The following is a 27140-nucleotide window of genomic DNA, read 5'->3' as shown; positions in this document are numbered from 1 at the left end:
TCTATTGCTTGGGAGTAGGGCCGGACTTTGGCCCAGAGGCTTTACCATTTTCACAGAATCCCACTAAAGCCTGCAGTTCAGATTCTCTGGGCATCCTGTGTCACCCGGCAGTTCTAATGACTAGCTAGCATTGGCACGAAACTAAGGTGCTGTTCATCTTTCTGGGCCACGACATTGTTACATAGTAGGAGCACCCGCACGGCAGGGTGTACAGCTCTAGGTACAAGGTAAAGGTCGTTGAGATGGTTTTCCCGGGGTGCTGGCTCCCAGTTGAAGTTGACCCACATGGCTTCCTTGCCTTCCTCCATCAAAGAAACCAATCCATCTCATACCGCAACTGACATTTCCCCCTCGCTTATTCATAGACATGAGAAAAGTGCTTGGTAAGAGAAGCACTGAAAACTCAAAATGGTGGGAACAAGGCGGTTTATTTTAGGACTTTACAAAACCGGGTGTGAACCCAGAACGGGTTGATGGAGGCTGCAAAACAGTTTTTGTGACCCAAATACGAGTCTTCTCTTCGGCTGAACAAGCAGAAGAATGCAACCCTACATGTCCATCCGGGTCTTACTTTTCCCTCTGTCATTGTACAAACAAAACCTGTACTGGATTCACCCAGATGTTTTACATACTGTTCATTTAAAATGTATTAGGCAAGCTTGGCCCTTAGTCATTTGGGCTCCATGCTTTTCGTTTGACCCGTGGCAGGGAGGACTGTCTTCAGCAAGCTGTCAGCAATGTTCTAGTGTTTTCTGTTCATAGTAGTTATGCCTGAGCTTGCTGGAGGCACCTTTGAAAATGAGCCACACAAATACATTACAAATGAACCACTTAGAGCAGACATTCCAAACATAGGGTCCTAACACTAACACTCTGTGTCCTTGAAGCTGCGAACATGATTTGAAGAATGGAAATAGTGAGGAACACCTGCCCTCGATCCTGTGTAGCAATTAGAGGATTAGAGGCTCTCACTTCTGAGATACTGAGTCAACCTCCCATGGTTAGGACAAAGCACCTGAGGGACACAACTTTTACAAAGATAAAGTTGGTTCGAGTTCATAGTTGGAGAGACAGATATTATGGTTGGTTAACTTGATGCTTTTGAGTTGCAGAGAGGATGAATTTCATGGTAGTTAGCTTCTAGTAGAGCAAAAGCATCTCACCCCAAGGTGCCCTTGAAGCAAAGAGGGGATAGAACCAGAGTACCAACATCTCCTTTTATAGCATGCCCAGTGATCTAATTTCCATCTTCCACTATTAACATCTGAAAGGTTTCCCTACTTCCAGAGAGTGCCAGAATCTGGGGACCAAAGTTTTAGGTATGGAAGCCTTTAAGAGACATTTTAAAACAAAACTATAAACCAACATTGCAAGTGTTTATTGGTTTATTTTTGTCCTTGGAAGTTGGCAAAAAAAATCCAGTGAACGGAATAAGAAGTATTATTCTGTTTGTTTCTCTACAGAAGAGGTCCATGAAAAAAGAATAAAAGGTACAAAGGACGCATTCCATATTTCTTGGGAGCCCTTATCTGGAGACGCTTTAGGCTATGTTGTGGACTGGTGTGCACATTCCCGGGACCGCCACTGTGATTTGCAGTGGAAGAAGCTAGGTCCCAATACCACAAGCACCACCATCACCTCAGGTGAGAACTCAGCCCTGCTTCTTGCATATCCCCCTTGCAGCCAGTTAAACTCAGGCTTCTATTCTAACCTATAGGTACTGTGTGCTAGGCTAACAATTTGAAATGACAGATCCAGAGTGTTTGCTTGGAGATTAGATTTCATGAGAATAGGTTCTGACCTTTGGATGGAAAATCTACTGTAGCAGGGTATGAAAATGTAGACCCAGAGTACAGATTTTGATATTTTCCCCCTCTAAATTAGAGGGACATTGGAACTGTGTGCAAGAAGTTTCTACAGAGGCAGAGAACAGCATATACTTGGGTTATGTTTAGGGTACAGAGTTGTTGGAACCAAAGTATCAGCTTTTAGTTTCAAGAAACTTGTAGGCATGAATGCTCACCTCCATTACCAAATCTGCAGCTTGAAGATTCCTGCTCTTTTAGGGAAGTCAAAGGGGCTCCAGTGAGTGGTGTAAGTAGGAGGTGCAGGTGTGTACCACATATTAGGCTGAAGGGCTGATGTGGGACTCGTCTAGATTCAAAAAGTGGTGGAGGCACCTGCAAGATTCAGGGACTCAAGAACTTTACAGCCAGACTATAGGGCTACAGGGAAAAGAGGAAGAAAGGAAGGGAAAGCCGGGTTTTCCGGATTCTGAGTTTTAGCGGGAAGACAGCAGGTAAATACTGTAAGGACATTCGCCGTCAAATGTTGGAGTAGGCTGGGAGTCTGGCCAGCTTCTGCACCACTTCTATGCACATAGGTGAGGCCAGGCTGAGGATCCTGGCTCCAGAGTGAATGACAGTCTTTACGGAACCTTCCAGACAGTGCCGTATTCACAACATGAATGATTCTAAGGCCTAGTGGAAGGAGGGAAATAGTAGAGGGGAAAAGGAAAGATCTTGAAAAAGAAACTACTGGAGGAGTGCTCACTCAGCGGTCATCCTCTCTACTGGAGGAGTGCTCACTCAGTGGTCATCCTCTCTACTGGAGGAGTGCTCATTCAGTGGTCATCCTCTCTACTGGAGGAGTGCTCACTCAGTGGTCAACTTTTCTTCCCAACTCAGATAACGTCATTCTGTCTTGCTAAAAATCCTTGACTTCTCTCCTCCAGATGCTTTTAAGCCAGGGGTCCGTTACAACTTCAGAATTTTTGAAAGATCTTTGCAACAGGATGCTCAGCTAATAGAGAAACAAACAGGATACACGCAGGAACTGAGTAAGTAGACGGCATTTGCAGGCCTCATAGAGACTTTCTTATTCTGAGCCATCCACCTACTCGCAGCTTTGTGTTTGGAAGACTCCCTCCCCAAGGTTCACGTTATGGTCCCATTTATTTTAGAAATTACGTTAAATTTTTAAAACCATATAAATGAAACATCTTCATTAAAGGTGATTTATAGAATGCTACATGAAAGACAATGTAATTATTGCTAATTTTAACACCCAAAAGGCCAATATCCACTTAGTGTTTCATTATACACTGATACCTACTTCTCTATATGGATAAATGCTTTTAAATAAAAATGGGATTTTACTCTACAAAGTTTGTTAACTGCTTTTCTTGATTAATGCCACAAAATACTAACTGCCCACAGTGTTCCTTCTGTGACTGGAAAGTAACCCCTCTCTGCGTATGCCAAGTCATACACAGGTGTATCATAGGTGTATCATCGGACAATTTAGGATGATTACGGAGACTTTCACTGAGAAACTGTAAATTTTGTCTCCAAACATCTTGTAGCTCCAAGTTGTAAACCTTTCTTTTTGTGTCCATACTTTTGTGCCAGTCTGAATTGCTTTTGTTTTAGCTAAGTCTTTGCCTATATCCATAAGTGTGTGTATTTGTGTGTGAGTGTGTGTATGTGCGCACATGTGCGGGCATGTGTGTGTGCAGGTATAGATGCAAGTGGAGGCCAAACAGTGCCTTTATCATTCTTTGGGTGCCATAAACCAAGCATTTTGCATCTAGCTCTCACTGACCCGGAGCTCATCGACTAGGCTATGCTGACCGGCCAGCAAGCCCTAGGAATCAACCTGTCTCCCCTCCTACACATCCTGGGCTTTCAAGCAAACACCACCACTCTCAGCTTTTTTCATGTGTTCTGGAGACCAAACTCAGACTCTTATGCTTAAAAGGCAAACACTTACCAAGTGAGCTATCACCCCATTCTGGCAATGATAGTTTTAAAAGAATTCTAGAAGCAGAATCCTGGGGTCAAAGGACTTAAGCTTCTGAAATAAGCTTCTCATTTCTCGTAGAGTTGCTGTGAAATCATTTTCTCTGAGTATTACCCCATCTTACCACCAGAATGAGGCTGCTCACTCTCCCCACTGGAATGCTTGGCATCCAAGTCTCTGGACACTGAAAGATCTTGGTTGTCTCAGCAATTAGACTGACTCTAAAATTCTTCGTTTGGGGGAGCTGATCCAGTATTCATGACTGGTGGAGAGAAAAGGAGGAGGCATGACATTTGTGAATGTATCTTTGTGCAGACAGTATGCAAAAATGTGTGTGTGTACATGTGTGTGTCTGTGCATGTGTACGTGTGCATTGTGTTCATGTGCATGTGTGTCTGTGTTTGTGTCCACATGAATGACGGGGCCAGGATTCACCCTGTGCATTTCCAGAGTGTCTGATAACATGCATTGCCTTGTCCTGGGAACTGGATTCTTCAAATCCCCCTCACCTCTTCGAACCCATCTTGCCTCTCCTACTCCTTCCTCATTGTATCTGTACATTCTCTGATTCAGAAAATACTGTTGAGACTTCACAGACAGAGTCTAGACTTTTATTTTCACTCCCCTCCCCCATGACTTCTCTATAAATTATTTACTCTCTCTGGGTATTTAGGTCTTCATCTATGAAAGGTTTGAAGTCGCACAACTCCTTCCCAGTTCTCGTAACCGTGTCTAGGCATCCATTATTGGGGGGGGGGGGGACAAGGTTCCTTAACTTGACACAAGCTCTTAGTGTCCACAACTGCCTGTGGTCTGTTTAGTTTACATACGTGCTCTGAGACCCCAAATCACAACGTGTTCTTATCCCATCTTCCTTTCCTAGCTCCTCTGGAGAACCCGAAAGTGAACGTCAGTAACTCCACCTCCAATTCCTTCATCCTGAGCTGGCTGGATTATGCCAGTGACTTCCAGTCTGCTTTTGTAGAAGGCTACCGTGTGTACTTGAAATCCAAGGACATGCAGTGTCATCCAAAAGGGAGAAGGACGAGTCTTCCAGGTGACGCTTGCCGTTGTTCACCTAGGCTCACCGCAGAAAGCAATGACATTGATGCCGAGTTAACGCCACAGCTGGGAAAAAGCACAGAAAAGGCCCCTCACGTGACCGGGCCAGCATAGGGACCAGGCCATGTTCTCCCCATGTCATTTTAGAATCAAGAGGCAAACAAAAAGGGGGTGTGAGTATAGGGAATGGTAGTTTAATTCACTGCAAAAATAATGCAGGTCTGGCCACCAGCCCCTTAAGAAATCCCTATGCTTAGAAAACATGCTTGCTTTTCCCAGTCCCTTCTTAAAACAAACAAGCAAAAAAAAAACCCAAAACTTTGGCAAATATTATTATTATTATCATTATTATTATTATTTACTTAAATGTTTGTGATGCTGAGGTCGAAAGCCAGGGTCTTCCATGTATGATGAGCTAGAAATCTGTCTGTAAGCCACATCTCCGGCATTGGTTGATTTTCTTTCCTTGTGTGTGTTTATTGTATCTGGCAGGGTTCTATACCTGTAGGATTTGTAGGATTATCATTCATATATTTTGTTTATTGTGGCACGTCTTGAAAAATCAGCAAAATTATAATTTGATTGGATTTGGAGACAGAAGTTTCTTTCCTACCTGGTCCCATAGCTGTTCATTTTCAAAGAAACACACAGAGGCTTATAGCTCAGGTTTATTATTAACTAGCTCTTACACTTTAAGTTAGCCCATAATTCTTGTCTATGTTTAGCCATGTGGCTTGGTACCTTTGTTCAGTAAGGTATTCCCATCTTGCTTCCTCTGCCTCTGGATAATGACTCATCTCTGCCTTTCCTCTACAAGATTCTCTTAGTCTGGTCTCCCTGCCTATCCTTCCTGCCTGGCTACTGGTCAATCAGCATTTTATTAAACGAATACATGTGACAAATCTTTACAGTGTACAAGAGCATTATCCCACAGCATTTCCCTTTTTTTTCTTTTCAAAACAAGAACTAGATAACTTACATATGCCGAAATCCTCAGAAAATTGCTGTAGGTGTTATAATGCTAATTGACCAGCAGGTGAAGCCAGTGTTCGGTTGGCTGGTTCAAGTGATTTACTGAGAGTTTAAGTTTACTAAAGATGCAGGTGTCTAGTTGCACCACTAAAGCAGTCCAGGGATGCTGGCGCTCAGGTCCTACTTATTCCAGTGTTGGTAACCTGTGGATTTTCTAAGCCAAACACAATACCAAACTGAACGGACTTTTGTTAAAAAAAAAAAAAGTGGAGCAGCTGGCATGTGCTGGAGTAGAGTCAGCTGTGGTCAGGGTGGCCATGCAGTAGGTGTGCATGGGCACAGTAGCCACAGGAAGCCACAGTAGCTGCACATGGTTGCCACATGAGGGGTTAGCGGCAAGCCGCTGGGACCACAGGAGCTACAGAAACCTGGGAGGGGGAGGCAGAGGGGGGAAGCCGTGTGGGTGCAGTGCAGGGTGGCAGCAAGTGGCAGGTGCCACAGGAAGTAATGGGCAGATGGGTGGGGCAGGAGAGGAGGCTGAATCTGGGTAGATGGGAGATGGGAGTGCTAGTTTTTATCCTGATCCCAGGTTGCTAGGTTTTGGTCCAGTTCTGGCCTGTGTGGCTAAAAAGCCTCAGGCAAATGACTTTTTCACGAAGTCATACCCCAAATGTTGGGCGCCAAATGTAGCATGAGACAGAGATAGTTATTGGGGTTCAAACTGAAGACTAGAAAAGCAAAGTAGACAGTCACTGGCTCTTATCTCTACCTCAGTTCAAAGTGGCGATCCTGCCTCCAGGAATCTCAGAATGAGACTGAGCCTGAAACGTATCTCCTCTGGTCTTACATTCCTCTATAGTGCTGGGATTAATGCTGTGCACCACTACTGCCTGGTTACTATAACAAACTAGTGTGACTGCTGGGATTAAGGGTGTGTGCCACCACTGCCTGGTCTGTATGGCTGATCAGTGCAGCTTTTTTATTCTCTGATCCTCAGGCAAGCTTAATTTATTAAAATACAAATGAACTATCACTACAAGAGGTTGGTTTAAAAATGTTGATGGTTCTGGGACAGTTGGGATGTCTGTGCCCAACTCTCCTACAAGGTCTCTGCCATATGTTTTTCTCTCTAATTCATAATAAGTCAGGGTTCCATTTATCCCAGACTGGCTTGAACTCACTACTTAACTGAAGATGACCTGCTGGGATCACAGGACTGTGTCATCCTGTCCAGTGTGTGTGGTGTTGGGAATTAAACCCAGGGCCCATGCATGCTAGGCAAGCACTCCACTAATTGACCACACACAGGCTTTCTCCTACACTCTTCATAAGATTTTGTTGGTAACAACACTGTTTTTCAATCACAGATAAGTCAGTGCTCTGTGAATACGACATCAAAGACCCCGAGAAAAAGACATTCACAGTGGAAAATCTTCGGCCAGAATCCGTCTATGAGTATTTGGTGGTTCCATACACCAGTGTTGGCCTGGGTCCCAATGAAACATTCGCACAGGTTGCAACTCCGGATGAGAACTGTGAGTTTCTCCAAATCAATTGTTTCCCTCAAGACTGACTTCCTATGTTTTGTCCAGATCAGCAAGTTTCAATGATTTCTTCTCCCCAACCCTTCCTCCTCCACACATACGTGTTATCCAGAACCCCTGCTCCAAACCCCCGGGCAAAGCGGCAGTAACCTGACCAATTATGATCTAGAACCTTCTTCTCATCTTTCTCACTGACCCAGGATGTCTGTCTCTAGGAGTCAGTCTTGGGGCAACTTGAAAATCACGGCGTATTTTAGAGTGGCATCAGGAGATCTGGCAGCTTCTCTCCCCAGCATGGCTGGTCGTGGGCTGCCTCCTGCCTCAGCCTTGCTTCTGCCTGGTTTTCTGAACTGACTGATGGCTTTGCTCTTGTCGGGTCTGCGGGTAGCTCGAGTCTGGCAATGTGTGGCAGATGGAGCTGGTACGTCACCAGCGTCCGTGGTTGTGGGTTCTGTTGGGGAAGGGGTCGGGTGAAGAGATACGTTCTTCTAACTAAAATGCATTTGACTTGAGAGGTAGAGGAAGGAAAGACGAAAGGACATGGTAGGAGCTGCAGCCAAGCCGATGTTCAGGCTAAGATTTGAGTCAATGGGTTACGGTATGTGAGAACTGTTGTCACTTTGAAGTAATTTCGTTGAAGGAAGAGGTGATTATTTTTTGTTTTTGTTTCTATTTTTGTTTTGTTTTGTTTAGATTGGGGTACTATGGAGCCCAGGCTACATAGCTAAGGATGAATTTGAGTTCATGATCCTCCTATCTCTGCCTTCCCAGTGCTGGAATTGTTGCCACGACCAACTCTTAGAGTTTCAATTTTTTTTTCTGTATTAATTTTCTTCCACATTTTGAATTTATTTGATTTATGCACACACATGTGCATATACGTGTACACAAACCGAGAATTTATATTTCCAAGATCTTATTAATCTCTGTGGTAAGCCTTATGACCTTAGCTTTATTAGTGATGTTGATTATTATTAATAAGAAAGTATTTCAGTCATTCACAACTTCCCTGACAGACCCTTTGTACATTTTAAAATAGAATGTTATGTGATTCTGCTAACTGCACCTCAGTCCTTGTTAAATGGGAATGGGAAAAACTTACACTTGCTAGGAGGAGACTGGTTTTGATAAAACAATGAAAATGAACAAAACTACTTTAAAAACGCAATGCTGAAATTGCGGAGCAGTTTTGCTTGTTCTGCGGCACCTTTTAACAACAGGACCCTTCGGGAGTTGTACTTCCTCTTTGAACAATGGCTAGTTTACTAAAATAAAGACAAAGAGGTCAGGAGGTCCTGCTTCAAGGCCTCCCAGGTCTGACAGCATTTCTGCCTCTGCTTCTGAACTATGTTTCCTCTGGATTTAACAGGCACACTGGCTTCAGGTGTTTCCCTACCAAGTGATGGCCCACCAAGATTCCTTTGGGTTGATGAGGTGTAAAAGTAGGACAAGCTCAGAAGAAGGTGTTCCTTGTGTTTTGATCCTTTTCCTGGGTTGGTGAAATGCTGGATGGTGGCACAAGCCGCAGTTCCAACAGCCAGGGTCATTCTGAGGGGGCCCAGCGGCAGTCTGCGCAGCTGCTGTGAAGCCGGGCTGTTATAGGCTGGGTGCGCGGAGTCTGCGCAGCTGCTGTGAAGCCGGGCTGTTATAGGCTGGGTGCGTGGGCTGTGTCTTCTGTAGCACCTGGAACTCAGGTCTGTTTGTCAGGTTGTAGGTCTGCAAGAACCTTTGCAGCCCTCAATATAGGAGTTTATGTTCTGAAGGTTTGTTTTCAAAACTGACCTGAAAGTAATTGAACTCAAACAAATGGAAAAAAACTAATTCTCTCTCTCTCCCTCTCCCTCTCCTTCTTCCTCTCTTTCTTTCTCTCTCTCTTGTTTTTCAAAACAGTGTTTCTGGCTGTCCATAGGTAGGAAAAAAGTTGACAATTCAAGCAATTTCGGAAAACTGGTAGCATTAGTGGCATCCAAAGGAAGTATTGCTCCACATTAAATATATATACTAATACAAATTATAATAAATACATATTTATTGATATACAGTTTAAAGAAATGTCTGTATACACTCTGCCCCCCCCCCAAAAAAAAAACACCTACAGACAAGAATTAGAATGCCCACCATCACGAGTCTCACAAACTGCAAGTATCCGCTATCTATTCCCTGGGCAGGATAAATAACTCTGCTATAGTCACACAATGGAATATCATAGAGCAATGAAAACAAAATCTCTACGGCTGTAAAAATGCTGTGGTGAAACTTGCAAGTGACCGCAGACAGGTGCGCTTTCTGCTGTGAGGTTCTGTTACAGAGTGCAGAGAGAAGGCTGCCCCACTCTGAAAAGACCAGCTTATGGGTTGCTTAGAGATAAAGCGTGGTTGGGATCCCTGGGTGATGCTCCTCTTGATCCCTATATTGGTTAGTGGGTGTGTCTAGGTAGTGAATACTAGGCTGAATGCTAATCTGTATCTCTCTCTCTCTCTCTCTCTCTCTCTCTCTCTCTCTCTCTCTCTTTCTCTCTCTCTCCCTTCCCCTCACCCCCTATCTCTCTCACACACAGGTTGAATATACTAAATTTGAAATTCCATATTCCAAATTCCAATCAAAGCATTTTGAGGGAGCCATGCCACAAGAAGAAAACTTAACTTCTGGCCACGTGCAATGGGACACTGAACATACTGCATAAAATTACGTTCAGGCTGCACAATGCAGACGAATCTCATATGAATTTTGTAATTAGATTCTCTTCATATATCTTACCATGAATATGCAAATATTCCCCAGTTCAAAGCAATCTGAAACGCTAAAAATCTCTGGCTCCAAGCATTTCTGATAATAGACACTTGTCCTCTATTTATTCTCCTATAAAAATACATAAATCCATACTTTTACCAAATTTTAAAACTGAGTGTTAACACTTAAAGGGCTGGTCTTGAGAGCAGAGCAGGTATCCGTACCACGATAGCGTGGGGCTCTACCCAGGGCAGTATCCCTTCCAAAACTCAGGCGCTACCCAACATCAGTGCCCAAACCAACACCCAGTGAACCCAAACCAACACCCAGTGCCCCCAAACCAACATCCAGTGTCCCCAAACCAACACCCAGTACCCCCAAACCTACACCCAGTGTCCTCAAACCAACACCCAGTACCCCCAAACCTACACCCAGTGTCCCCAAACCAACATTCACTGTCCCCAAACCAACATCCGGTGTTCCAAACCAACATCCAATGTCCCCAAACCAACACCCAGTGTCCCAAATCCTACATCTAGTGCCCCAACCCAATATCTAGTGTCCCCAAACCTCCACCCAGTGTCCCCAAACCAACACTCACTCAACATCCCCAAACTAACACCCAGTATCCCCAAACTAGCACCCAATGCCCCAAACCAACACTCAGTGTCCTCACACAAGCTAACACCCAGTGTCCCCAAACCAAGTTATTTTTTCTCACGCTGTGAGTCCCAGTGAGGAATGAGAAGGGCAGGAGAGGCCCACAGATAGAACAGGACCATGCGTCCATGGAAACTGTCCTCAGAGCCTTCCTAGCCATTTGCTCAGGAATTTGTTTACATGTAGCTGAGTGACTGACTGATTAGTTGAACTGAAACAAGGAGAGTATTTTAGAAAATAGTCATGTTGGATACATTTGAGAAATAAAGCAGATTATTAAAGGAGGTTAAGATGGACAAGAGTAATTTCATGTAAGACTAACTAGAAGACTAATTCGTCTCCACGTCCAGTCTGCAGCCCACAAGTCACATGTGTAGTTTGCTGGGTTTTTTCTTTCTTTTACTCTTTGGGAACCCTCCACACAGCTTCCAAATACATACATTTAGAGTTAATCTTATTTATGAATGCCCAAGCTTGTTTCTAGCCAGCTTTCCCAACTTAAATTATCCCATCTACCTTTGGTCTCTGGGATTTTACTTTTCCTTATTCTGCATCTCTTTCTTTCCTTCTTATTCTCTGGTTGGCTGCGTGGCCGAGTGGCTGGCCCCTGGCATCCTTCTCTCCTCCTTTTCTCATTTCTCCCTTTCTCTTCTCTTTGGAATTTTATCTCTCCTATTTATTCTCTCTCCCAGCTTGCCCCGCCCATCCTTTCTTCTGCCTTGCTGTTGGCTGTTCAGTTCTTTATTAGACCAATCAGGTGCGTTAGGTAAGCAAAGTAACACAGTTTCACAGTGTCAAACAAATATAACATAAAAAATGCAACACAATTTTGCATCACTAAAACTAATATCCCACAGCATACATGAATTTAACACATCTTAAGTATTCCACAACACATATGTACTCCAGGACATTTCCAAATGTGGCCCAATTTACTTAAAATATTACGACTTTTTAATGTGGGGGTTTTCTTGGTAACTTCAGAAAAAATCGTTCCTGAGTGTGAACTTTGTAGGTGACGGTGTTTTCACAATATCAAAAGGCAGGAACTCCTGAACTCAGCTGATTTGTCATGGATGATAAGCAGCCGTCGAACCTCAGTGGCAAACAAGTATTGGTCTTCTGATCAGGAGTCTCGCATCAGCATGATTTGGCTGCCTGGGTCCCCCTGACTTCCAGGCCTGAGTCTGAGGCAGGAATAGTTCATATAAAGTCACGTGCACTCTGGTTACAGGGCAGCCGTACCTGGGCATGTTCTTCCCATGGTGAAAGAAGAGAATGTGCATGCAAGCATAATGCAGCCCCTGCCTGGACCACAGCTCCGATCCATTGATCAGCATACAGGCCAAACCCCCAGGCAGCAGCGCACCGCAGAGCTAGGGTGGGGAGTGAGCCACTGGGTAGTCATGCTCTAGTCTGTCAGTCTTAATGGGTTTGAACTATGGAGCGCTGGCTGACCACAAAAGGCTCCCTGCAGTGGTTTCTGTCCCATACAGCCCAGGCTGGTCTTGAACTTATTATGCTGTGGAAGGTGACTTTGAACTCTTGAGTGTTAGAAGTGTTAAAGGTATGCACCACCGTATCTATCTTAGTTGGTCTTTTCCCTTCTGAGTCAGGCAGAAGTCAGAATAAATTTTCTCTGTAAGTTTCACTCAGTTAAATTTCTATCAGTCTAATAAATAAGACCTATTTATTTGTGGGAAGTGATTTTTCAGAATTAAACCCATTTTCAAAACTCATATCGAGTCTTGCATAAATACATATATTGAAGGAGCAGTAAGCATGGGAAGTGCCTCACACTCATAACCGTTTATTCTTTGCGGAAACGATTCCTTCCCTTTGTCTTCTTTAGCCCACAGGCTGCTGCAGATCATATTACCCATGACTCTCTGCGTCCTGCTCATCATCATTGTGTGCTATTGGAAGAGCCAGTGGTAAGTGCAGAGGAAGCCTTTATCCCCAAATTAAAAGTAAACCGTGAGCTAGGAATGGTATGGAAACGTGGGGAAAGAACGATGAAAGGGAGGCTAAAGAATGTAAGCGAGCGTATGTAATTCAGTTGACAGTTGTGCCTTCGGGGACAGCAGGCAGGGAAAAGAATCACTTCAAAAGTTCCTCTATGGCTGTAGCTCCTATTTATGTCACCATATGCTTGGCAGCTTTCTGCATGCTTTCTCTGAATGAGCCATGGAGTTCCTGCAGTGAGGCTGTAGGGACTGTAGTTATCCCTATGCATCCCAGGACACGGTAATGAAAGCGAGGAACGGTTAAGTTGTTCGCTTCGTAGAGGATACTTTGGAGCTCTTGCTCCTAATTCCACTGAATTGTGCATCCAGTCTGAATTTCACTGTTCTAGGGTGAAGGAGAAGTGCTACCCTGACATTCCGAATCCATACAAGAGCAGCATCCTGTCACTGATAAAATCCAAGGTAAATGCTGGGATGTTGTACGTGTAACATGTGAAGGAGTAATCCAGTCGGGCATGGGGGCACCCGTTTGCAATCCCTACCTTTGAGAGGTAAAGAGTAAGGGGATCTTTATGAGTTCGAGGCCAGTCTGGTTTATATAGTTAGTTCTAAGCCTTCCGTGCTACATAGTGAGATTCTCTCAAAAATAAAGTGTGAATGTGTGGGGTAGGGGGAAGAGAAAAGGATTAAATTTTGTTTGGGGCTTCATTGATCAAGTTTTCTTATACCTCGTCAGGAAAAGATAATAAATTACAGACACACACACACAGCCAAGAGACAGGCAGTTGGATGAACGAGTGCTTGCTCACCTAGCATGAGTGAGGCCCTGGTTTTGATCCCTACATAGGCCAAACAAACCAATGTGATTGAGTCTTGCTCATCGTGGCTACCAGAAGCCAGTGGTGAGAGGGGAAGGCTTCATCCGACTGGGAGTCAGACAAGCACTCTTAGGATAGAAATGATCTGTCCAGTCCTGGTGAATCTTCTGCCTGTTGTCACAGCATGTGGCCAGAAAGGGGAAGCTCTCAGTGCGCATGCCAAACATGGTCCACTTGACTAGTCCCACAAGTGCATTGATATCACATATGCTTTATTCCTTTGCAGAAGAACCCCCACTTAATAATGCATGTCAAAGACTGCATTCCAGACGTCCTTGAAGTCATCAACAAGGTAGAAGGCCCCAAGACACAGCACATAGGCCCTGGGAAAGCCCATGCTGAAGACATACCCAGTAAGCCTCTCTCTGTGCCAACAGAAAACTGTTCCTCTGGCCCCGTGCCCTGCGTCTTCTTTGAGAATTTTACTTATGATCAGTCAGCTTTTGAGGCTGGTTCCCATGGCCTCATTCCAGGTCCCCTGAAAGACACACCACTTCGACTTGGACTATTGACCCCACCTGACAAGTTACTAAATGTTCTAGGAAAAGACTACATGAAGTCCCTGGCAGAAAGCCCGACGGAAGAAACTAGCTTGATATATGTGTCTCAGTTGGCTTCACCCATGTGTGGAGACAAGGACAATCTTGCCACAAATCCACCCATGCCAGTGCACTGTTCAGAGTATAAAATGCAAATGGCACTTCCGGGGAGACTTGCCTCACCTGCTCTGAGTGAGAATAACAACCCCACCTCAAGGACCCTTTCAGGCCAAGGTGAACAGTAAAGTTATTCAGCACCAACCCAGTTCATACACTACAGGCACTTTTGGGGATGTGGCTGGTACCATGCCAATACCACATGGCATGGCCCTTGATCCCAGGAGCATCCGCAAGCTGCAGTACCAATTTAGTCTGTATCATTACAGGCTGACAGACTCAAGATCAGAGCTATACAACTTGCCATTTGCCCTGAAGGCTTCCTTAGCAATGGCGCATGCTGACCTTGTTATTATTTGTTCCGGGCTCACCCTTATCACAGTACCCCCTGACGTTGACATAGGACACTCATCAGCGATTTCATGGACCCTGTCTACTCAGGACCACACAAAGTGGCCATGGTTCTTGGATTTTGGCTTGCCGTGAGAAAACGTCTTCACGTCAACTTGACCTAATGTTTAGTATTTCCAGTGTAAAGCAATTGGATCAAATGCTTCAATTAATGCCACAAGAGAAGATTTATTACTTATTGTGTAGGCTCATCACATTTAATGGCAAGGTTACAAACTAGATATTGGCCTTACCTTGTATTAAGAATTTGTAGTCACTGATAAAGCGAAAGTAACACTGTCGGTGCCTACACTGACCTAACAGGAAGGATGTACAAATGGAACAGGAAGAGGCTACACAGATCTCCTGCCGTGAAGCTTACTATAATAAAACAGGATTGCAGAGCTCCAGACTCCGTGTCCAGTGACAACAGCCTATTCTGTGGACTCCAGTCTTCCTCCTTAACTTTTGACTACCTCAGAATAGAAAAAGACATTTCATCGAGTGATTCCTTTCACGTTTAATGCCTCCATCCCAAAGTTGTATCTAAATCACCTATTTCCACACATTGTCTGCTTCAAGAGAATTCTGTCTCACTTAACATTCCTGCCATGCTGAAACAATAAAGTCTCAGTGTTGGGTATAGTTTAGCTCTAACTTTAAAATGTCCCATGGACTTAGAAGTTAGTTCAGCGTTGGCCCCATAGTTCAGCATTGTCTTTTGAGACAATGCACTGGTTTCTAACTGTGGGCCCCACAGGATCCAACCAACTCCAGGAAGAATGTCTATCAAACTCATACCGATTTTTATTTGTTATTCCTTAAATACAGTATTAGAAATTTCCATAGCACTTACACACATACAGTATTAGAACATGGCACACAAGAATACCCACTATACACAAATATTTTTAGGTAAGGCCTGAACACCCATGGATCTTGGGGGCACCATAACTCCATGGTAAACCATGTCTGGAAGGGGCTATATGAAATAGCCGGACACACAAAGGTGTTCAATGCCTTAATTTCTTCCTCTTGAAACTTGTCACATTGTAAAATAAAACAAAGAGGGGTTCCTTTCATCTTGCTTGCGGTGAATACGGTGGGAAGGATGACTTTGTGCACATGTATGGCTGTTACCAGTACTAAAGCCTGTGGCATGTGGTCTCAGAACATAGTAACACCAATCATGAATGTTCTGCTAAAGTGGTCCAATCTTTTCTTTACATATAACCAAGCCTTTTGATAGAGAAAATGGTTCGAACCTAACCTGGTACCAGGAGGTATCTTGAACAGCCTACTTGGGAGGTGACTTTTGTCAGTCCTGCCGAAACCCTATGATTTTCTGTCAATGTATTCCCTGCTGGACATTGTACCCAGAAATGTTAATGACATTGATTTCTAAATGTTTTCCTTCATTTTGATTTTATTTAAAAAAAGAATCCACAAAACACTAGTTATTTTTACTGTTTTGATAAGGCCAAATTAACACATTTCACAATCACATTATTTTAAGTCCCTCAACAGAATGAAAACTTAACAGTTATTGTGTGGAGCCAATAAATCGCCTTACAAACTTAACAAGAATGTAAACTTTTAGGTACCCCCCCCTTCAGCATTGGGTCTTCAGCATTGATTTGGAATCCACACATTTCATCAGTTCCTGGACAGATTCACACACTTTAAGGCACCTCCCTTTCCTCGCATGGTCCCCTTCCTACATTCCTGTTACAGTCCTTACTCCAACAACAACAGAACTAAATATGGACATTGAGAGAAAAGGTGATATTTTGCTGAGTCTCGCTTATTTCATGTACCATAATGATCTCCAGCCCTGTCCATCTTCCTGTAAATGTCTTATACTCTTTAGAGCTGAATAAATTCCATAGTGAACAAGTCCCATTTTCTTTATCCATCTCTTGATGGCTCTCTAGGCTAGTTCCCTATCTTAGCTATTGAGAAGAGAGCAGCAATATACATGGATATGCCAATACTGCGCTGTGGGAAGATAAGGCCTACAAGGTCTAGAGATGAACAAGACAGCCTGGAGTCTGCCTGAGGGCCTAGCAACAGGCGCCCTCAGTGGTCCCTGATTGTGCCTAGCCAATGAGGGGTGATCATGCAATAGCAATGGATCTGAAACACAGCCTGGGTACTGGGAAAAGGATAAGGCTCTCCCTATTGCTGAATAAATGAGTCTGCTGTTTGCCTTTTACCTGACTCCTGGGGGTCTGTGCCTTTGACTGTTGACTCCTCTCCTTCTCACCCTGCTCCCCCGAGGGAGCCCACTAGGACCCAGCAATACTGTGCTATGCTGATTTGAGTCCTGCAGGTGTACATGCAGAGGTGGTATAGCTGGCTCATACAGCAGGTCTATTTTTAATTTCAGGAACCACCACACTGGCATCCATAGTGGCAGTACCTATTTACATTTTCACCTGTCGTGCGAAGGATTTTGCATCCTGTACCTCTTCCCCCTACAACCTCACCTTGCTTTCTTTCTTGATAGCAGGAATTCTCTTGGCTCCAGCTGGAATCTCAAAGCTTTTCAGTTTGCCTTGCCCTGATGGCTAAGGTTGTTGTATACTTTCAGATTTTTTTTTCTCCTTGAAAAATGTCTACTCAACTCATTAGCCCATTTACTGACTAGGTGATTTAATTTTTGAATTTCTTTATATATTCTAGATATTAGCCCCTAAAGACTCAAGGAGAAAATGCTTAGATCTGAGAAACACAAGCTTACTTAGATCTGAGAAACAGTAGTTTTTCTATATTCCAATAATGAACTTTTAGAGAAAGAAACCATAAAAACCTCATTCATAACTAACATTTTCAAAAAACAATCTCATTTTACATACCAATCCCCTCTCCCTCTCCCTCTCATCCTCCCACTCCCCCCACTTTCTCTCTGCTCCATCCCACATTCACTCCTCAGAGAGGGCGAGGCCTCCCATGGGGAGTCAACAAAGTCTGTTATATCACTTGAGATATAGAACACTGATGTAAGGGCCCCCCTCCCAGCCCCGTATCTAGCTGAGCAAAGGTATCCCTCCATAGGGAATGGACTCCAAAGAGCCAGTTCATGCACTACGGATAAAAACTGGTTCCACTGCCAGTGGTTCCATAAATTGCCCATGACACACAATTATCACCCATATAAAGAGAGCCTAGTTTGGTCTTATGCTGGTTCCCCAGGTGTCATTCCAGAGTAAGTTCCCTAGCTCAAGTCAGCTATTTCTGAGGGTATCCCCATCATGGTCTTGGCACCTTTGCTCATAATAATACTCCCCACTCTCTATGGCTGGATTTCAGTTCAGCCCAGTGCTTAGCTGAGGATCTCTGCATTTGCTTCCATCAGTTACTGGATGAAGGTTATATGATGACAATTAAGGTAGTTAATCTGATTACAAGAGAGGGCAGTTTAGGTACCCTCTCTACTATTGTTTAGATTCTTAGCTGGGGACATCCTTGTGGTTTCCTGGGAGATTCCCTAGTTGGTTTCTCACTAATGCCATAACTGCTCTCTCTCTCGTTCAAGGTATCTCTTTCCTTGCTCTCCCTCTTTGTCCTTTACCAAATCAATCTTCCTGACCCCTCATGTTCCCTTTTCTCTTCTCCACTCCCCTAACAGCCTCCCTCTTTCATCATGCTGTAAATTTACTAAGGAGATCTTATCTATTTTCCCTTCCTATGAGGATCCACATTTGCCTGTCTTAATGTTCTCCTTGTTTCCTGTCTTCTTTGGGGTTGTGAACTGTAGGCTGGTTATCCTTTGCTTTATGTCTAGTACCCATTTATGAGTGAGTACATACTGTGTTTGTCTTTCTGTGTCTGGGTTACCTCACTCAGGATGTTTTTTTTTTCTAGTTCTATCCATTTGCCTGCAAATTCAAAGGTATCTTTATTTTTTTTTTTTACTGCTGAGTAGTATTCCATTTTGTAAATGTACATTTTCTTTATCCACTCTTCAGTTGAGGAGCAACTGAAACTGCTTCCAGGAACTGGTTATTACAAATAATGCTGTTATAAAAATAGTTGAGCAAATGTCCTTGTAATATGGTTCTGCATCCCTTAAGTATATGCCCAAGAGGGGTATTGCTGGATCTTGAGGTAGATAGCTTCCCAAGTTTTTGAGAAACTTACATACTGATTTCCAAAGTAACTGTACAAGTTTGCACTCCTACTAGCAATGGAAGAGTGTTCCCCTTACCCTGCATCCTCTCCAATATAAGCTACCATTAGTGTTTTTAATCTTAGACATTCTGACTGGTGTTATCTCAGAGTTGTTTTGATTTGAATTTCCCTGATGACTATTGCAAAAGGAGCGGCAGGCTGCGTTCTCAGAGCAGCAGGCTGTGTTCTCGCCCAAATCCCAGCTATCTTAGCCCCAAAATAATTACACAGAAACTGTATTCATTTAAACACTGCCTGGCCCATTATCTGTAGCCTCTTATTGGCTAACTCTTACATATTGATCTAACTCATTTCTAATCATCTGTGTAGCACCACGAGGTGGTGGCTTACTGGGAAAGATCCTAACCTACATCCGTCTCAGAGGGGAGAGCCACGGCGCCTGCCTCATTGCCTTCTTTCCAGCATCCTGTTCTATCTACTCCACCCACCTAAGGGCTGGCCTATCAAAAAGGTCAAGGCAGTCGCTTTATTAACCAATGAAAGTAACACATAGACAGAAGGCCCACCTATGAAAGGAAGGCTTTAACTTTAACACAGTAAAATTACATGTAACAAAACAGTAATCAAGCAAGAATTACAGTTACAATATTTATATCTACTTTATCTTTTATCATAACTAAGGAAAACAATAACTATAACTATCCATTCTTCAACTCCATCAAAGACTCCAGAAGGATATAATATTACCTAAGTAAATAAGATGTAAGCTACTTCCAAAACTCTAGAAATGACAGAGACATCTTGCTGCCTGGACAGTCACCCAAAGTTCCTCTGTACCATGGGGCATCCATCTTCAGCCTTCAGGCCCGTAGTATCCAGTAGACATTTCCATGAAGCAGGAAATTTCAACGACAGTTCAGTCACTATCTGCTGTGTCCTGCAGAATGTCTCGCAGACTCTTTCATGAATCAGGAACCTCGAAAGACCATCTCACCTTTAGGCAAGTTCAGCAGTCCTCTCTCTGTGGGTTGTCTGTGTCTAGTTTATGCAACAGTCCAGGCAAAAGCAGTTTCTTGCCCAAATGGCTATCAAATTCCATAAGAAGCCTTTTTGATGCCCATCTTCCTCTTGAAGTAGATTAGTGCTGCCAGGAGCAGATGAGTCTCATTGTCATGAAAAACCCTAAGTTACTAAAACATTTTAAAGGTCATATTCTGTAGTCTTTGAAAGATATGAAGAATGCCTATTTAACTGAAATATATTTCTATATATCTAGAAAATCTAACTAACATGGCTACAAGCTTGACTATTATGGATAATATACATTAATAGCCTATATTTTCTAATTATGCATTACATTTTTAAATGAACTACACAATCACAATACCTTAATCAAGATTAGAAATATGTATATAATATAACAAAATTAACCTTAAAATCCATACCAATGCAAATTATTCATATCTATATCAGATGGCGAAGATGTTGAGCAGTTCCTTAAGTGCCTTTCAGCTATTAGTGATTTCTCTGTTGAGAATTTTCTGTTTAGATATGTACCCCATTTTTAAATTGGATTATTTGATATTCTGATATCTACTTTTTTGTGTTCTTTGAATATTTTGGAGATCAGACCTCTGTCCCATGTGTGGCTGATGAAGATTTTTTTTCCCATTCTGTAGGTTGCCATTTTGTCTTATTGACTGTGTCCTTTGCCTTACAGAAGCTATTCAGTTTCAGGAGGTCCCATTTATTAATTGTTGCTCTCAGTGTCTGTGCTACTGGGGTTATATTTAGGAAGTAGTCTCCTGTGCCAATGCGTTGAAGTGTACTTCCCACTTTCTCTTCTATGAGGTTCAGTGTGGTTGACTTTATGTTGAGGTGTTTAATCCACTTGGGCTTGAGTTTTGTGCATGGTGATAGATATGGATCTATTTCCATTCTTCTACATGTTGAAATTCAGTTATGTCAGCACTATTTGTTGAATATGCTTTCATTTTTCCACTTTATATTTTTTGCTTCTTTGTCAAAAAACAGGTGTTCGTAGGTGTGTGATTAATAGCTGGGCTTTTGATTCAGTTCCATTGGTCCTCCTATCTGTTTTGATGCCATTACCAGGATGTTTCCAAAACTGTAGCTCTGTAGTTGAGTTTGAAGTCATGGATTGTGATGCCTACAGAAGTTCCTTTATTGTACAGGATTGTTTTGGCTATCCTGGGTTTTTTGCTTTTCCATATCAAGTTGATTATTGTTCTCTCAAGGTCTGTGAAGAATTTTGCCAGAATTTTGATGGGCATTGCATTGAATTTTGTAGACTGCTTTTGGTAAGATTCCCATTTTTACTATGTTGATCCTACCTATCCAAGAGCATGGGAGATCTTTTCATTTTCTGGTGTCTTCTTCAATTTCTTTCTTTAAAGACTTAAAGTTCTTCTCATGCAGATCGTTCACTTGTTTGGTTAAAGTTACTCCAAGATATTTTATGTTGTTTGTAGATATTGTAAAGGGTGATGCTTCTCTGATTTCTTCCTCAGCCTGTTTCTTATCTGTATATAGAAGGGGTACTGATTTTTTTGTTATTTATTTATTTATTTATTTATTAAAAATTTCCACCTCTTCCCCACCTTCCCCTCCCCACCTCCCCACCTCCCCTTCCCTCTCTAGTCTTAAGAGCAGTCAGGGTTCCCTGCCCCGTGGGAAATCCAAGGTTCTCCCCCATCCATACAGGTCTTTAAAGGTGTGCACCCAAACAAACCAGGCACCCACAAAGTTAGTCCATGCAGTAGAATTAAATCCCAATGCCATTGTCCTTGGCTTTTCAGTCAGCCTTCATTGCCAGCCATGCTCAGAGTGTCCATTTTGCTCACATACTCCATCACTCCCAGTCCAGCTGGCCTTGGTGAGCTCCCATTAGATCAGTCCCACCGTCTCAGTGGGTGGACACACCCCTTGTGATCTTGACTTCCTTGCTCATGTTCTCCCTCCTTCTGCTCCTCATTTGGACCTAGGGAGCTAAGTCCAGTGCTCCAATGTGGGACTCTGTCTCTATCTCCATCCATCGCCAGATGAAGGTTCTATGGTGATATGCAAAATATTCATCAGTATGGCTATGGGACAAGGCCAGTTCATGCACCCTCTCCTCTGCTGCCCAGGGAACAATCTGGGGATCTCTCCTTGGACCTGGGAACCCCTCTAGAATCAAGTCTCTTGCAAACCCTAAAATGGCTTCCTTAGTTGAGATATTTACTTCCCTGCTCCCATATCCGTCCTTCCTCCATCCCACCCATCCCATCCCCCCAAACTATCTTGAATCCTCCCCTGCTCCCTTCTCTCTACCCATCTTCCCTTACATCCACCCCCCACCCCACCCCACCTGCCGTGCACCCAAGTTTGCCTGGCAATCTTGTCTACTTCCAATATCCAGGAGGATAACTATATGATTTTCTTCAGGTTCACTTTCTTATTTAGCTTCTCTAGGTCACGAATTATAGGCTCAAAGACCTTTAATTATGGCTAGAATCCACTTATGAGTGAGTACATACCATATTCCTCCTTTTGGGTCTGGGTTACCTCACTCAGTAAAGCATTTTCTATTTCCATCCATTTTCATGCAAAATTCAAGATGTCATTGTTTTTTACCACTGAGTAAAACTCTAATGTGTATATGTTCCACACCTTCTTTAACCATTCTTCTATTGAGGGACACCTAGGTTATTTCCTAGGTGTCCCTAGGAAATTTGTAGTAGGTTCTGGCTATTACAAATAGTGCTGCTATGAACATAGTTGAACAAATGCTTTTGTAGTATGATAGGGCATCTCTTGGGAATACCCCCAAGAGTGGAATTGCTGGGTCCTGAGGTAGGTTGACTCCCAGTTTCCTGAGAAACCGCCACACTGATTTCCACAGTGGCTGCACAAGTTTGCATTCCCACCAACAATGGATGAGTGTTCCCCTCACTCCACATCCTCTCCAGCATAGGCGATCATTGGTGTTTTTGAGTCTAGCTATTCTGACAGGTGTAAGATGGTATCTCAAAGATGTTTTGATTTGCATTTCCCTAATCACTAAGGAGGTTGAGCATGACCTTAAGTGTCTTTTGGCCATTCGAAGTTCATCTGTTGTGAATTCTCTGTTCAGTTCAGTACCCCATTTTTTAATTGGGTTAATTAGAGATTTAGTGTCTAGTTTCTTGAGTCCTTTGCATATTTTGGAGATCAGACCTTTGTCTGATGAGGGGTTGGTGAAGATCTTCTCCCAGTCAGAAGGTAGCCTTTTTGTCTTACTGACAGTGTCCTTTGCTTTACAGAAGTTTCTCAGCTTCAGGAGGTCCCATTTATTCATTGTTTCTCTTATTGTCTGTGATACTGGGGTTCTACCTAGGAAGTGGTCTCCTGTGCCCATGTCTTGTAGACTACTTCCCACTTTCTCTTCTATCAGGTTCAATGTGGTCAGATTAATATTGAGGTTTTTAATCCATTTGAATTTGAGTTTTGTGCATGGTGATAGATATGGATCTACTTTCATTCTTCTACAGGTTGACATCCAGTTATGCCAGCACCATTTGTTAAAGATGCTTTCCTTCTTCCATTGTATACTTTTAGCTCCCTTGTCAAAAATCAGGTGTTCATAGGTTTGTGGGTTAATATCCAGGTCTTCTATTCAATTCCATAGGTCGACTTCTCTGTTCTTATGTCAATACCAAGCTGTTTTCAATACTGTAGCTCTGTAATAGAGTTTGAAGTCAGGGATGGTAATGCCTTCAGAAGTTCCTTTATTGTATAAGATTGTTTTGGCTATCCTGGGTTTTTTGTTTTGTCATATAAAGTTGATTATTGTTCTCTCAAGGTCTGTGAAGAATTTTGATGGGATTTTGATGGGGATTGCATTGAATCTATAGATTGCTTTTGGTAGAATTGCCATTTTTACTATGTTGATCCTCCCAATCCAAGAGCAAGGGAGATCTTTCCATTTTCTGGTATCCTCCTCAATTTCTTTCTTCAAAGACTTAAAGTTCTTGTCAAATAGGTCTTTCACTTCCTTGGTTAGAGTTACCCCAAGATATTTTATGCTATTTGTGGCTATCGTGAAAGGTGATGTTTCTCTGATTTCCCTCTCTGCTTCTTTATCCTTTGTGTATAGGAGGGCAACCAATTTTTTGCAGTTGACCTTGTATCCTGCCACATTACTAAAGGTGTTTATCAGCTGTAGGAGTTCTTTGGTAGAGTTTTTGGGGTCGCTTATGTACACTATCATATCATCTGCAAATAATGAAAGTTTAACTTCTTCCTTTCCAATTCTAATCCCCTTGATCCCCTTATGTTGTCTTATTGCTATTGCTAGAACTTCAAGCACTATATTGAAGAGGTATGGAGAGAGTGGACAGCCTTGTCGTGTTCCTGATTTTAGTGGAAAGGCTTTGAGTTTCTCTCCATTCAATTTGATGTTAGCTATTGGCTTGCTGTAAACAGCTTTTATTATATTTAGGTATGATCCTTGTATCCCCAATTGCTCCAACACCTTTTTCATAAAGGGGTGTTGAATTTTGTCAAATGCTTTTTCAGCATCCAATGAAATGATCATATGATTTTTTTCTTTCAGTTCATTTATATGATGGATTACATTGATAGATTTGCATATGTTGAACCAGCCCTGCATCTGTGGGATGAAGCCTACTTGATCATAATGGATAATTTTTCTAATGTGTTCTTGGATTCGGTTTGCCAGTATTTTATTGAGAATTTTTGTGCCAATGTTCATGAGTGAGATTGGCCTGTAATTCTCTTTTTCGGTTGTGTTTTTTTTTTTTTGTGGTTTTGGTATCAGGGTAATTGTAGCTTCATAAAAAGAGTTTGGCAATGACTCTTCTGTTTCTATATTGTGAAATACATTAAGGAGTATAGGTATTAGCTCTTCCTGGAAGTTCTGGTAGAAGTCTGCATTGAAACCATCTGGTCCTGGGCTTTTTTTGATAGGGAGATTTTTGATAAAAGCTTCTAATTCTTCACGACTAACAGGTCTATTTAGATTGTTCACCTGGTCTTGGTTCAACTTTGGTATATGGTACTTATCTAAAAAAAATGTCCATCTTTTTTACATTTTCCAATTTTGTGGCATACAGGCTTTTGTAGTAAGATCTAATGATTCTCTGAATTTCCTCTGTGCCTGTGGTTATGTCCCCCTTTTCATTTCTGATCTTATTAATTTGCATGTTCTCTCTCTGCTGTTTGATTAGTTTGGATAGAGGTTTGCCAATCTTGTTGATTTTCTCCAAGAACCAGCTTTTTGTTTCATTGATTCTTTGGATTGTTTTCTGTGTTTCTATTTTGTTGATTTCAGCCCTCAGTTTGATTATTTCCTGTCTTCTACTCCTCCTGGGTGAATCTGCTTCTTTTTTTCCTAAAGCTTTCAGGTGTGCTGTTAAGTCTCCAATGTGTGCGTTCTCCGTTTTCTTTAATTGGGCACTTAGTGCTATGAACTTTCCTCTTAGCGCTGCTTTCATAGTGTCCCATAGGTTTGAGTATGTTGTGTCTTTATTTTCATTAAATTCAAGGAAGACTTCAATTTTTTTCTTTATTTCTTCCTTGACCCAGGGGTGATTCAGTAGTTGACTGTTCAGCTTCCATGAGTTTGTTGGCTTCCTCAGGGTAGCATTGTTGTTGCATTCTAACTTTAATCCATGGTGATCTGACAAGACACAGGTGGTTACTAATATAATTTTTTTGTATCTGTGGAAGTTTGCTTTGTTACCGAGTACGTGGTCAATTTTCGAGAAGGTTCTGCGAGCCGCAGAGAAGAAGGTATATTCTTTCCTATTTGGGGGGAATGTTCTATAGATGTCTGTTAAGTCCATTTGATTCAATACCTCCAATAATTCTCTTATTTCTCTGTTAGGTTTCTGTCTGATTGACCTGTCCATTGGTGAGAGAGGAGTGTTGAAGTCTCCTACTATTAGTGTGTGTGGTTTGATGACTGCCTTGAGCTCTAGAAGAGTTTCTTTTACATAAGTGGGTGCCTCTATATTAGGGGCATAGATATTCAGGATTGAGACTTCCTCCTGGTGAATTGTTCCTGTTATGAGTATGAAACGTCCATCTCCATCTCTTCTGATTGATTTTAGTTTGAAGTCAATTTTGTTAGAAATTAGAATGGCCACACCTGCTTGTTTCTTAGGTCCGTTTGCTTGGAAAACCTTTTCCTAACCCTTTACTCTGAGTAGGTGTCTGTCTTTGTGGTTGAGGTGTGTTTCTTGTAAACAGCAGAATGTTGGATCCTGTTTTCGTATCCAATCTCTTAGTCTGTGCCTTTTTATAGGTGAATTGAGTCCATTGATATTAAGTGATATTAATGACCAGTGATTGTTGACTCCAGTTATTTTCTTTCTTTCTTTCTTTCTTTCTTTCTTTCTTTCTTTCTTTCTTTCTTTCTTTCTTTCTTTTCTTTTCTTTTTTTTGGGGTAGTAGAGTTTGTGTATTTCCCTTCTTTGAGTTGTGCTTGTGAAGGGGCGCTAGATGTCTGAGTTATTGTAGGCAGTGTTGGCAATGTTGGATTCCTTGGGTTGTGATTTTCCTTCTATTACTTTCTGTAAGGCTGGATTTGTGGCTACGTATTGTTTAAATTTGTTTTTATCCTGGAATATTTCATTTTCTCCGTTGATAGTGAACAATAGCTTGGCTGGGTATAGTAATCTGGGCTTGCATCCATGGTCTCTTAGTTTCTGCAGTACCTCTATCCAGGACCTTCTGGCTTTCATGGTTTCCATAGAGAAGTCTGGTGTAAGTCTGATAGGTTTACCTTTATAAGTTACTTGACCTTTTACCTTTGCAGTTCTTAATATTCTTTCTTTAATCTGAATGTTTTGTGTTTTGATTATTATATGGCGAGGGGATTTTTTTTTTTTGGTCCAGTCTATTGGGTGTTCTGTATGCTTCTTGAACCTTCATAGGAATATCGTTTTTTAGCTTGGGAAAGTTTTCTTCTATAATTTTGCTGAATATATTTTCTGGGCCTTTGATATGCAATTCTTCTCCTTCTTCTATCCCTATTATTCTTAGCTTTGGTTTTTTTATTGTGTCCCAGATTTCTTGAATGTTTTGTGATGAGAATTTGTTGGATTTGCTGTTTTCTTTGATCAGAGCGTTTATTTTCTCTATGGTGTCTTCAGAACCTAAGATTTGTTCTTCTATCTCTTGTATTCTATTGGTTATGCTTGTTTCTGTAGTCTCTGTTCGTTTACCTAGATTTTCCATATCCAGCCGTTTCTCGGTTTGTGTTTTCTTCATTGCCTCCATTTCAGTTTTCAGTTCTTGAACTGTTTCCATTACTTGTTTGATTGTTTTTTCTTGGTTTCC

General features: G+C 42.3%; 1 protein-coding gene across 2 annotated transcripts in view; it reads left to right on the top strand.

Annotated features, from left to right (window-relative positions):
- Positions 1 to 16880, top strand: part of Osmr (oncostatin M receptor) — a 75046-nt gene extending 58166 nt beyond the window's left edge. For both annotated transcript variants that reach the window (XM_087896914.1, XM_087896913.1), the window contains 7 exons: positions 1464 to 1643; positions 2735 to 2839; positions 4685 to 4858; positions 7203 to 7370; positions 12622 to 12703; positions 13126 to 13198; positions 13841 to 16880. In XM_087896914.1, coding sequence (XP_087753040.1) covers positions 1464 to 1643; positions 2735 to 2839; positions 4685 to 4858; positions 7203 to 7370; positions 12622 to 12703; positions 13126 to 13198; positions 13841 to 14398 — 1340 coding nt within the window. In that variant the 3' untranslated portion in view covers positions 14399 to 16880. The remainder of the gene's footprint in view (positions 1 to 1463; positions 1644 to 2734; positions 2840 to 4684; positions 4859 to 7202; positions 7371 to 12621; positions 12704 to 13125; positions 13199 to 13840) is intronic.
- Positions 16881 to 27140: the final 10260 nt, after the last annotated feature.

Source organism: Myodes glareolus, chromosome 15, assembly GCF_982192425.1.
Source record: "Myodes glareolus chromosome 15, mMyoGla1.1, whole genome shotgun sequence".
Classification (NCBI taxonomy): domain Eukaryota; kingdom Metazoa; phylum Chordata; class Mammalia; order Rodentia; family Cricetidae; genus Myodes; species Myodes glareolus.
This window is presented reverse-complemented; position numbering and strand designations above follow the sequence as displayed.